At 50.6% G+C, this 11665-nt stretch overlaps 2 protein-coding genes across 6 annotated transcripts; one reads left to right on the forward strand and one right to left on the reverse strand.

The window, feature by feature from the left end:
* Positions 1 to 865: 865 nt before the first annotated feature.
* Positions 866 to 11644, reverse strand: GEMIN4 (gem nuclear organelle associated protein 4). 5 transcript variants are annotated; one of them, XM_064495847.1, is made up of 3 exons: positions 11336 to 11644; positions 7254 to 7936; positions 866 to 4216 (listed from the first exon to the last, which is right to left on the reverse strand). In XM_064495847.1, exons 2-3 carry the CDS (start codon positions 7261 to 7263, stop codon positions 1047 to 1049), a joined length of 3180 nt encoding a protein of 1059 aa, XP_064351917.1. In that variant the 5' UTR covers positions 7264 to 7936; positions 11336 to 11644; the 3' UTR covers positions 866 to 1046. The 5 variants fall into 5 exon arrangements, with proteins under 5 accessions (XP_064351917.1, XP_064351916.1, XP_064351915.1 ...); XM_064495846.1 differs by having other exon boundaries at positions 7254 to 7952; XM_064495845.1 differs by having other exon boundaries at positions 10226 to 11644.
* LOC105088132 (diazepam-binding inhibitor-like 5) lies at positions 8150 to 8597 on the forward strand. Its single transcript, XM_010978920.3, has one exon. It carries the CDS (start codon positions 8202 to 8204, stop codon positions 8463 to 8465), a length of 264 nt encoding a protein of 87 aa, XP_010977222.1. The 5' UTR covers positions 8150 to 8201; the 3' UTR covers positions 8466 to 8597.
* Positions 11645 to 11665: the final 21 nt, after the last annotated feature.

Raw genomic sequence — 11665 nt, forward strand, 5'->3', positions numbered from 1 at the left:
CCAAGCCCAGTGGTCACGTAATGTCAAGGCCTTTCTTCTCTTCCCAGGTGAATCCCAGTTAGGAGTCGGGAGGGTGGAAGCCCAACTGTAGGCCACAGAGCCAGCCCACTTTAGGCGAGGGAGGGAACGCCAATACTGCCCTATCGTGATGGTGTGGATCCAAAGGAGGTGACGAGGCACCTCCTTGGTCCTTCCTTGCCTCCCAACTGAACACCTCACCAACCAGTCCTCAGAGTTCTGTGAGTTATCCTGGGCGCCTTTAATCTGCATTTTCACACATCTGCACACACCATTCCCTGCTCCCACTCTCCAAAACCATGACAACCCACCCCAGGCAGAAGACAATTATACCAATCCTTCAAACATGTCTTTGCTCAGCTTACCAGACAGTTTTACTATCGCTTCTTTTGGATCCAATGAATGGATGGAGTTAATTAAGACTGTGCGGCAGAAGTGCTCGATCCAGAAGACACACGTTTTCCTGAGGTCATTCATCTACCCCTCAACGTTTAATTTTCTTGGTCCAATCCTCTCCTTTTACAGTGGTTACAGGACTTTGGGGCCCACAAATCACATGGCTAACTGGTGGCAGAAAAGAGTCCTTTTCCTGGTTGCTGCCCCTTCCAAGAAACTGCAAAATAACTCTTAAAAAGAGAATTTCACTACAAAAGAACACATGGACCTCATAATTTGTCCACTTGGGTGATTTCACCTTTAGGTTTATTTGCCAAATTCTAGGGTGAAGAAGTCCAGCTATGAACATGTTCCTCCCAGCTTGACTTGACCTTTAAGACGGGGCTGAGCCCAATTTCAGAGAATATTGATGAGCTCAGATAGTGATGAGACAGGCTCAAAAGAGACAAGATGAAACTCAAAAGAGAATTTTATTATAATTTATACGTTACAAATACCTAAGAAACTATTTTCTTTACACTGTCATTGTCATATTTATGGGCTCACATAACCAAAAAAAGTTTGTGTTTCTCAGCTCCAGCCCTCACAGACCCCACTAAGCAGAGACCCAGCTGTTTTCTGAGCCACAAAGTTCAGAAGTTGCTGATCTTCTGCAGGAGGGTTTGGCGCCGCTCCTCAGGGCTAATGTTCTCAGCGATGGACTTTAAGAAGCGCTGCTCGTTCACCTTCTGGAGCAAGGAGCTAACGGAAGTGTTGGTCTTGCTCAGGGTTTCGTAGCAGGTGAGGATCTCCAAGGCCAAGACGTAGAGGGGGTCACACACCTCTTGGTGGAGCATGGCCATGATGTGCAGAACATGACAGAACACCTGGGTATAAAAAAATAGGGTTTCCTGGGTCAGGTTCTGTTCCTGTCCTTGGGCCCAAGGGCCAACTGATTGTATCAACCTAACTGAGTCCAGGAGGTTGGTCAGACTGTTACACAGGAGTCTGACCACATGAGTCCAGCCTTCCATGGGAAGCCAATTGCGACAACTCTGGCTGCAGAGAAACTGGAAGGCTCTCAGCAAGAGCACAGAGAGCTGGAACTCCTGGGCAAAGGGCTTCAGGTTGAGCAAAGGCATGAACTGAATGTACTCCAAGCTGTAAGGGACATGCAGGAGCTGCTTCTCCAGCAGCCTCCTGGTCAGCCGTTGGAGGTACTGCCACTCATGGGGGCTGCACCAAGGCATGATTTGCACCAGGGCTACCAGGAAGCCCTTGCTGAACAATCTGACCTCCTCAGGGTTGCCCACATCTACCACCAGGAGGGCGAGCATCCGCTCCGAGAGGCCGCTAGACATGCAGCAGCACTCTACCCAGGCCAGCAGGCCTGTGCCGGGCCCGTACCCAGGGTGGGCCTGGGAGGTCCACTCATCCTCAGGAAGCTTACAGATCTCAAAAAGCGTGGCCGGCACCTCACACTTGAAGTGGCCATCAAAGAAGTTCTTCAGTCTCAGGCCCACGGTCCAGTCCAGCTGCTCCAGCTTCCGGTGGAGCCAGGACAGGGACTTGACCCAGATGTCTGGGGAGAAGGTCTCGGCATTGGCTAAGACCACCTCGCAGAGGAGCTCCAGGATGTGGATCGCTCGGTCCTTGCCCTCCAGAGTGAGGCACCGCTGCTCCTTGGGGAGCTGCCAGTATCTGCTGAAGCCATCCAGGAGCTGGCACAGGCTGAAGATGAGCGGGAACGGAGAACAGGCCTGCAGCCAGTACTCCTCTAGGCATGCGTTTCCTTCGAGAGTCTGGGTGAAGATCCTCAGGCCAAGGTCCACCTCTTTGGCACCCAGCATCAAGAAAGGCAGGACGAATTCCTTGAGCACCTCATCTGGTTCAAGAAGAGCAGCAACCGGAATCCCTTGGGGCTTCACGGGACTCACCAGGCAGCTCAGGAGCTCCAGAAACTGCTTCTCTTCCCTGGGCGTGGATAACTTCGTCCAGACGGTTTCTTTGAGGCATGACACCACAAAAGTGGTGGATGGATTTCGACCCTGCTCCTCCGTGAACCTGAGGGCGGGAAAGGCAGTCAGAATCTGTGCCAGGAACTTGTGGGTGCCGAGATTGACCACAGCCAGGCTGCACACCTTCTTCACCGTGACCTCCGGGTGCAGAATCACCAGGCGGGCCACAGAAGCTATGGCTTTCGCCAAGCCCTGTTCGGATGCGCTCTGCGCGAGCTGGTTAAAGGTCGTGTTGAGGTCTTCCTGAAACCCCTCCAAGTAAGCCAACAACTTCTCCGAGAGGCCCTTGCGCCCCCAGGAAAGCAGGACGCCTGAGAGGACTTTATTTTTATCTGGCAGTGAGAGGTGTGCGTAACACTCCAGGATCAAGCCAATCACTTGTTTGATCTGAGGCTCAGGGACGGCCCAGTCATTCGTGCCGACGTCCATCACTGTTTCCAGCAGCTTTAACACCAGGCCTGGCTCTTGGAAGAGGGCCCTGTTGTTGGCCAGACAGGCCAGCCACTCATCTGAGAAGGCCCACTTCTTCTCAGAAGCAAAAATGTAGCACATTTCCATGTGCCGGTCCATCTTCTGCTCGATGATGGCCATGGCGATGGAGGCAGTGATGTCCTTCTCCGGGCCCTTGTTCTCCAGCACCCTGTTGGTGTTTCTCAGGAAGTCCCCTACACACTCCACTAGCTCAGAGACCACCTGCCTCTCCTCCTTGGACAGGCTGGTGGTCTCCAGGTAGAGCTTCAGATTCTGGCTGAAGGAAGTCAGGCTGTCGCACAGCCGGTAGCTGTCGTAATTCATCCCCTGGCTGCTGCTGAGCACGGCCTGCAGCTCCTCGCCCCACTCCCGCAGCAGGCTGCGCAGGAACTCGAACCCCACGAAGATGGTCTCGTTTGGCAGTTTGGCCAGGGAGGTCAGGCTGACATCCCGCTCAGCCTCCTTCACCTTCTCGGCCAGTGCTTGCTGGTGATATGGGTTTTGGGTGTCCGAGTTCCACACAGAGATCACCGTGGCCAGCTTGTCTAGATACACGGTCGCGGACACTTCCTGAGGGTCATCCTCCATCAGTGCGAACACGGTCAGCATGTCAGCCAAGTTGGCTAAGGTGCAGCACTTCATCCCGGGGCACAGGATCCTGCTCTGGATCTGCTTCAGCCCGGTGAGCAGCATGGCCAGCAGCGGCATGGTTGGACACACGTCTGGGTCTGACTTAAACCTCTTTGGAGGGTGGGAGAAGTCATCCGAGGAGGCCAGGTACTTATGGGCCATCGTCCGGAACTGGGAGAGCAGGGGGTCCTGCTGGTTGCCCTTGTGCTTCATCATCTCCCACCAGACGTCAAGGAAAAAGGCCACGTCCTTTGAAGAGGTGTCAATAGTCATGTGCTCCAAGAAGCGCTCCAGTTCTGCCCGGCAGATGGTGGTGGGCAGGGCCATGAGGAGCTGGATGAAGAGGCTGGAAGCTTCCAGGGACTTGAGCAGCTCAAAAAGGACTGTGTGATTGATGGTGGGGATCATGTTGCCCACAGAGAAGAACACATCCTCCTGCCACCGAGTTTCCGTGTCAGAAGGGGTGGTGGGGTAGGGCTGAAGAACCTTGGCCCAGATGATGATCAGAGCCTTCTTCTTCCAGGCGAAAGGCTGGGAGCATGCTGTGGCGGAGGAAATCTCCCTCAGGGCCTCCACAATGGGCCGCCCAACGTGCTCCCAGTCCGACTTCGTCAATTCTGCCAAGGCTTTGGGGCGGAACAGCTGCTCGGCCAGCAAGAAGCCCCCGTGCAGAATAGTCATTTCTTCACAGATATTCAAAGGTCCTGCACAGACAGAGTCGAATAGGATGGAATGTGGTGAAAATTCTTCAGAAGAGAAAGCAGAGGTTAGACAGAGACAGCAATCAGTGGACTGGCTGTCACCGTCAGGGGGAGAGATGATGAGGGTTCTAAACGAAATCAGTGGGAGGGGGAAGAAGGGATGGATCTAAGAGTTGGAGTCAAAAGGACCCACCTGGGGAATAAAAAAAGGACTCCCACACTCTCTAGCCTGGAACTAGGAAGACAGCGGGCACCACTGGAAACAGGAACACGCAAGATGGACTTGGAGGCAAACCCTGATTGGTTTTGGCTATTTGGAGTTCGAGGCACAACACTAGGGTAGAGGCATTCTCCAGCAATGGAAATGCGGGGCTGAAGCTTGGGAGTAAAGTCAGCCTTGAAATGTGACTCAGGGAGAAGCCTGCCCAGAGGGGATGAATGGAACCAAGGAAGCAAATGAGATCCTGCAGGAAAAGCACTGTGTAAAGGAAAAGCTGGATTGCTGAGGGAAGGCCCTTGAGCAGAAGGACGGGCCAGCAGAGGATTTGGAAGGAAGGGCTGAGAGAGAGCAAGCAGGAGGAAGCACAAGGACAGTACCAAACTATAGCGGCCACCAAGTACGCACTGTAGGACATGACAACTGAGCTTCCAAGTAACAGTACACAGGAGGAGGGGCAGGGAACAGAGCTGTGGGCACACAAGCACTCAGACAAGCCCTGCCTTCCTTCTTTTTCTCTTAAACCCCTGTCTTGCAAACAGATTTCCTATGTCAGGCCTCTTAGGGAAAGTTCAATTCCCACAGCTCTTTCCATGGAGAACAAGCTACTTAATGGTCCTGGTTCTCTGGTGGAAACCAAGAGGTAGATAGAAAAAATACTGCATTAGATTCAGAAGTCCTTCCTTCAGAAAGTCACGAGTTGATAGAGACTTATCAAGAAAGGCATCTTGAGGGGGGCAGGGTATAGCTAGGAGGTGGAGCATGTGCACGAGGTCCTGGGTTCAACCCCTAGGATCTCTATTAAAATAAATAAACCTAATTAACCCCCCCAAATTAAAAACACCACCAAAAACAAACAAAAAGTTTGTGGAAAAAAACGCATCTTGGGATGTTTAATCAGACATGAGTTTAAATCCTAGGTCTGCTATTTAAAAGCGGTGAGATCTTAGCTTACTTCTCTGAGCTTCCCTTCTTCATATGTGGCGATAATACAGACTTCACATTATGACAGTGAGGATCAAATAATATACACTAGACCAGCCCCGGGCACTGGGTCTGTGCTTGCTGTTGGCTCCTGATCCCACCTCCCAGGGCTACTGAGCATTAAATAGGAAATAGCTACAGTAAGACTCAGGCTACAAAGAGCCTGATTAAGTGCTCACTAAACGCTGGCTCCCCTAAACCTTTCCACTGTTGGCAGGACCAGAATCTTGTCACTATTCTTTGCCTCCCCCAGCTTAGAAACAGGACATAGGTCTTTCTCAGGCATGTCTCCTTTGGCCCATAAACTAAATCAGAGTGAAAACACTGCTCACTCTTCAATATTCCGGATTCCTCTCCCCCATCCCAGGGCCCCTTCCTCACTCCCTCATGACCCCAAGAACACATCTTCCCCATTTTTAGAGGCCAGGAGCCAGCAGAGAATCGTGATTCCAGGAGACTATCCTGCCCCTTCGACCATTTAAGGGAGCAGCACTCCTATACCACTCACTGGTGAAGGCAATCCATCTCGGTGGCCCAGTGGCCAGGGCAGACTGTAGAGGGGGGAACAGTGGGGTGGGGCTGGGGGTGTTAGGTTGCTGAAGAGTCTCTCTGAGGGTTCAGGCCCTTCTTTCTGGTTCAGGCTGCTCTCCTAGGGCCCCCCAAAATATGTTCCCTTATGACTCTGTAAATTTGATTTTATTGCACTATCAGCTCAGCTGCGCTACTTGAAGGAGTAAGTCCCAGAAGCAGTTAACGGCTGGGCAAATCCTGAGCGTTTTATCACTGGTTAACTGGTGCTAGTGAGTGCCCACTCCATATGTTTACTAAATGCTTACTCCCTCCGTACCAGGCACTGTGCTAGGTGGTATGTGGATGAGATCTCTTAATCTTTTTGAGGCCCATTTCTGTTTCAGAGATGGGAACATTAAGACTCAGAAACAATTTGCTAAGTATGCCAGAACTACAAAGTGGTGGGGCTGGAACAGAAATCACCACAGGTGCAGGGCTCCAAACTCTACCCTGACGAGCTGGCTGGAGCCAGGGGCCAGAACATCTCTCTACAGTCTACTGATGCTGGGACATCTTGGAGTGTCTCAACACAACTCTCCCAGGACAGCTCTCTGATCTTATTCCCTTAAGAGCACGTCCAGCCAGGAGGTGGGTGGGTAGTGGGAAGGCTGGGCAAGGAGTCTCCAACTTATACTAGCTATTCCCGACCCCCGACCCCCGACCCTGCCTCTGAGGAATCACGATACACGTGCCATCTCGGCGGCTGCAACCCCTCCGCACAACTGCAGGTCTGAAGGACGCTAGCTCTGCGAAAGGCACCGGACGGGACTCGGTACACACGTGATCTCAAGGAAAACGTTCCCCAAACTGTGAGGTGTATACTACCGTATATCACCATCCCGTTTTATTCACGAGAACCTCAAAAGAGTTAAGATACTTGCTCAAGAACTCAGTATAAATGAAACCGTCGGGGCATCTGGCATTCCCCGGGGCGTCCTCCGAGCCCTGCTTTCTCCAAAGCACGTGCCCGAACCTGCCCACAGTCGGGAACACTAACTTCACATCCGCTTGGCCCTTCACCTGGAAAGGGGCCAGGAGCCGGCAAAGGGCGGGCGGAGGAGCTGCAGGTCCGGAGCTAGAGCCCAGCCGACCCCCGGTCTCCAGGACACCCCCGGTCTCCAGGACACCCCCAGTCCCCAGGATACCCCCGCCCTCCCAAATCCCTCCCCGACCCGGAGGTCCCTCTTAGTCCCGGCCCACTCAGCACTGTGGTCGCCGGTTGCCGGACGCGGCCCACGCGGGCCCGGGGCAGGGGAGCGGAACACCCACCTAGGTCCATGGCGGCGACGCTGGCGGCGACGCGGGCCGCCCCTCCCCCGCCACGCCGCCAGGGCGGTGCAGGCGTCACGGCACAATGGGCGGCGCCGGGGGGCGGGACAATGGGCCGCGCCTGAGTCCCCGCCCGCAGTCTCAGCTCCGGCTCCGCGCGGTCAGCCGCCGCTCTCCGCAGCTCCGCGCGCACGCGCGGTCCCACCAACGCGCCCGCGGCGTCGGGAGCGCCTGACCCACAGCGCCCTCTATCGGCCAGAGGCCTCCAACCAGCCAACAGGCAGGTACCCAAGACAGGTCCGGCCGAGGAGCGCCCCGCCCCTCCTTCTCCCCCGGCCCCGCCCTAAAATCGCCCGCCCCCCTTATCCAGGCTCTGCTCGGCTCAACCACGTGTCTGTGCGGTCCCCTGACTCCTGAGCCGCAATCAATCCAACCCATTAGCTCCTTCCCTGGCCCCGCATTCTTCCGCACCCAGCTCCCCTTCACAAAGCCGCTTGCTAACCCGCTCAGACGCACCGCTGCTTGAGAGGCTTCCTCCAACGCAGGGAGAAGACTCGCTCTCGCTCTGACCTGCCTGGTCCCCTCAGCGCTTCTTTGGACAGCGGCGGCAGCTCCATAATTTTCTGGCATCATAGACGCTTTTGAAATGTTAATAGGTTGTCCTTCTCCCCAGAAAATGCACCCTGCGAACCAGAACACCTGTGGGAGAGATCTAATCCAATGGGTCCCAGTTTGCATTCTGTACTTTTTATTAAAACATACATTCGATTTCTCACTGAGGAAACACAAACATCCTATGTTCTTCCCACACATTACCCAGTCTCCTCGTTCCCTTTCCCTCCTTCCCAGGCTTAATCACCATCCTCAAGTGTTTCTAACTCTCCATCCTCCAGGTTCTAGCGCCAGATCCCCTAGAAAAGGCAGAGGGGCCCAGCCTCAGCTGCCCTAATGTGCCAAGTGGAGTTTGAAATGGCCTGCGCTGCTATCAAGCAGTTGAAAGGGCCGGTGAGTGATCGGGAGAAATTGTTGGTGTACAGCTTCTACAAACAGGCCACTCAGGGCGACTGCAACATCCCTGCCCCGCCTGCCACCGATGTGAAAGCCAAGGCCAAGTGGGTGGCGTGGAATGAGAACAAAGGGATGTCCAAGATGGATGCCATGAGGATCTATATTGCCAAAGTGGAAGAACTAAAGAAAAATGAAGCTGGCTAGGGAGGACAGAGTGTCAAACAGAATGAAGTAGCATGGCTCTTCTGGTAGGGAATGGGGCTTCTTAAAAGACCTTGATGGCAGAAATGTCCCGAAACCGTAACAACCGAATCTGAGACATCAATAAATCACTTAAGCTGCATGATAGTGGTTGTCTGCTGTTGGAAAACTGATGAACTCAAACTGATTGTGAGAGTTCTGGGGAGGTATCCAGAATGTATAAAAAGCATCTCTCCTTTAGGGAAAGTTCCATCAAACTGGCTTTCTGTGTGATTCTGAGTAGAAAGTTCCCAGCCTTCCTATTGCCAAAGCACATGTAGATACTTGGCAGGAGCAGAGGAACTGGAGGAGAATCATGCTTTGAAATGCTCCAGATTTGAGGTCAGTGAGACCATTCTCCAGAGTCTTAGCCTCGGGCAGTGAAGGGGGAAAGGGAGAGGAGGCTAAGCCCCCTTACCTCTTCAGGGCTTGTTCATTCACTGCTAACCAACATTACAGAGGGGAAAGGGGCTTTGTCTTCCAAAAAGCTAAAGTCAAGTCCTATTATCAAAAGATCCTACTGAACACAGGCCTGATGAAGTTACTATTTTGAGGGAAGTCAAACTTTCAGTGAAGTAACTGGTGAATTGATGCATCCATCACAGCACAGCAGTTGAGAAACACTGGAACAGATGGTTTCAAAATCCCAGCCTCTGAAAGACTCATTTAAAGCCACGCAACCAAAATTTTCCTGGGGCTCCTCCCTTAGCTAACCTTGATTTCTGCTTGGGGATGTTTATGGGACAATATGCATACATATGTAAATGGGATTTATTTTAGGAGCACAACACATCCCTTGACCCATGCAAAGGCTAGGCTTGTTGCAGAAAAATGTGTTACAGCTTGGTGTTACAGCTCAGTGTTACAGCTCAGTTGTGACAGCAACCTGGATCACTCAGAGACTTGGAGAACTCAGAACTCAGGTTTATTACACCAGCAGGCCCAAAGGAGTTAACACTCCAAGCTCTGGACCCTGTCTGTAGGTTTACACAGGCTTTTATAGGCTGCCAGTTCACACTCTGCAATATCATATGCAAATAAGGTATAACAAAAGTTGATTAATCAGGAACACGCTTTGTAGAAATGGACCAATCAGGAGGGAAAGAAATAACCAATCAGGAGTGAAGGAAATAAACAATGAGGAGTGAGCTCAGGGAACCAATAGAATTTTAGGGGTAAGTTCCACTTTCCTAGAAGTAAGCCCTTTCAGAGGCAAAAAGTGAGATAGAGCCTCTGGGCCAGGGAACCGGATGGTGCTGGCAGGAGAGTAATGGCCCTGCCTGAGGGTCCTGCTGGGCTTTTTATGGGGCTTTCCACCTCAGGCTAACTGAGCTCAGCTTTGCTCTTAGTGTTATGATGGCGGCATCAATGTACATGGGGCACTGGGATATGGAGTGCTAAGTGGTATTATTATTAAAGGCATGTCAGAGAAAAAAGTCTGCTGTGGCACAGAATTTCCCAATACTTTTCCTCAATTAAAAACGATTTTGGGGGGGGGGGGAAGTATAGATCAAGTGGTAGAGCACATGCTTAGCATGCACAAGGTCCTGGGTTCAATCCCCAGTACCTCCCATTAAAAACAAGCCTAATAACCCCCCTCCCCCCAAAAAAACAGTTTTCATAGCTCATGATACCAGGTCAGCCCCAGTTCATGAAGGATTATTAAACAATAGAAGCAACAACCATAAAGAAGACTTCAGGGGATCAAGGAAACCAAATCTCACCAGGTATCTTCAAGATCTTCTGTTCACATATTTGCAGGAAGTTGCTAAAGACTAAGTATATTAAGAATGAAGTAGACTCAGGATACCACAGTGACTAAAGAACTATTCGTTGTAACTATAAACTGGGCAAGACCTACACTCCACAATAGTGTTGTTCTCTCTTCTTCGGAAGATATTAACACATTCTGATGCTTTTAGGACCATGATTCACATTAAATGTGAACAATAAAAGTAATAGAACATCTTGCTCCAAAATGTGTTGTCAATTTAGGAGCTGTAGGTATAGCAATACCATTCTGTAAAATCATTATAAAACCTGGTAAAATGGAACCACAATTAGGACTACAGCCGGCAACTGCAGGATGCATCATTTAAAAAAAAAAAAAGGTACAAGCTACACAGTGTGCTAAATTTTGTGGGGAAGAGGGAGAAAATAAGAATATATTTTTTATGCTTAATAAATATGAGGCAGGAGGAGTGGGATTGATGGGACAGGTAGGAGCAAGACTTTTCAATGAGTACTTTTTAATGTAGTTTTGATTTTTGAACCACTGACTCTATTACATAATGAGGACTGAGCCAAGGGCACTTCTCTGCTGCTCTTTAAGGCCAGGGTAAATTTCCTACAGGTTTCCCAAGGGTAAAGGTAAGAAATCTTAAACCAAATTGAAATTTCCCATTAACTCTTACCGTACATTTCAGTGGACAGGTTGGAGCCCTCCTGAAAACTGCTAAATCACAACGACATTGTACGACAAGTGGCAGGAGAGATGGGCAGAAAGTTACATTAAGGAGCACTAAATGTCTATGGCTTTGCTAATTCCACCCAGATGTCAGACAATTGTGGACTTCATACTAACTCTCCAGGCTAACCTGAGAACTCCCACCATATAGCCACTCTAAATCTCTGTGGATTTAAACTCAAGAGGTCTTTTAACTTAATATGCTAGGACCACAACCCCTCAAGTCAAAAAACCAAAATGGCTACTCTGAAAACACAACTCTGAAGAAACTGAAGAACTTTCCAATTTCATCTGTTTAAAAACACCAGCTTGGGCAAAACTATCTTTAAACCTTTAGGGATGGGTACAGCTCAGTGGTAGAGCTTACCTTAGCATGCATGAGGTCCTGGGTTCAATCCCCAGCGCCTCTATTAACAAACAAAACAAAAACCTTGCTTAGTAGTTGATCATACCATCCCCAGAGGTGGGAAAGTAATCACAACTTTTGGTTTAAAATTACTAGCTGCACTGTGCAGAGGTAAACTTTTGTTATTACTTGATAAAAGGCCAAAGTTGTTAAGTGAATGGTTTTAGAATTAATAAAATGTTACAGATTACAACAAAAGAAAAAATGACAGGCATGAGTTAAAAGGAGGAGTGATATCATAAAGCTAAAATGTCCCAGGTAGATAAACAGCATTCACTTCTATCATGGAGA

This window comes from Camelus dromedarius, chromosome 16 (assembly GCF_036321535.1).
Source record: "Camelus dromedarius isolate mCamDro1 chromosome 16, mCamDro1.pat, whole genome shotgun sequence".
Lineage (NCBI taxonomy): Eukaryota > Metazoa > Chordata > Mammalia > Artiodactyla > Camelidae > Camelus > Camelus dromedarius.

What these genes read in the sequence shown, in the direction of transcription:
- LOC105088132 (XM_010978920.3), top strand. Translation starts at nt 8,202, where the DNA reads ATGTGCCAAGTGGAGTTTGAAATGGCCTGCGCTGCTATCAAGCAGTTG.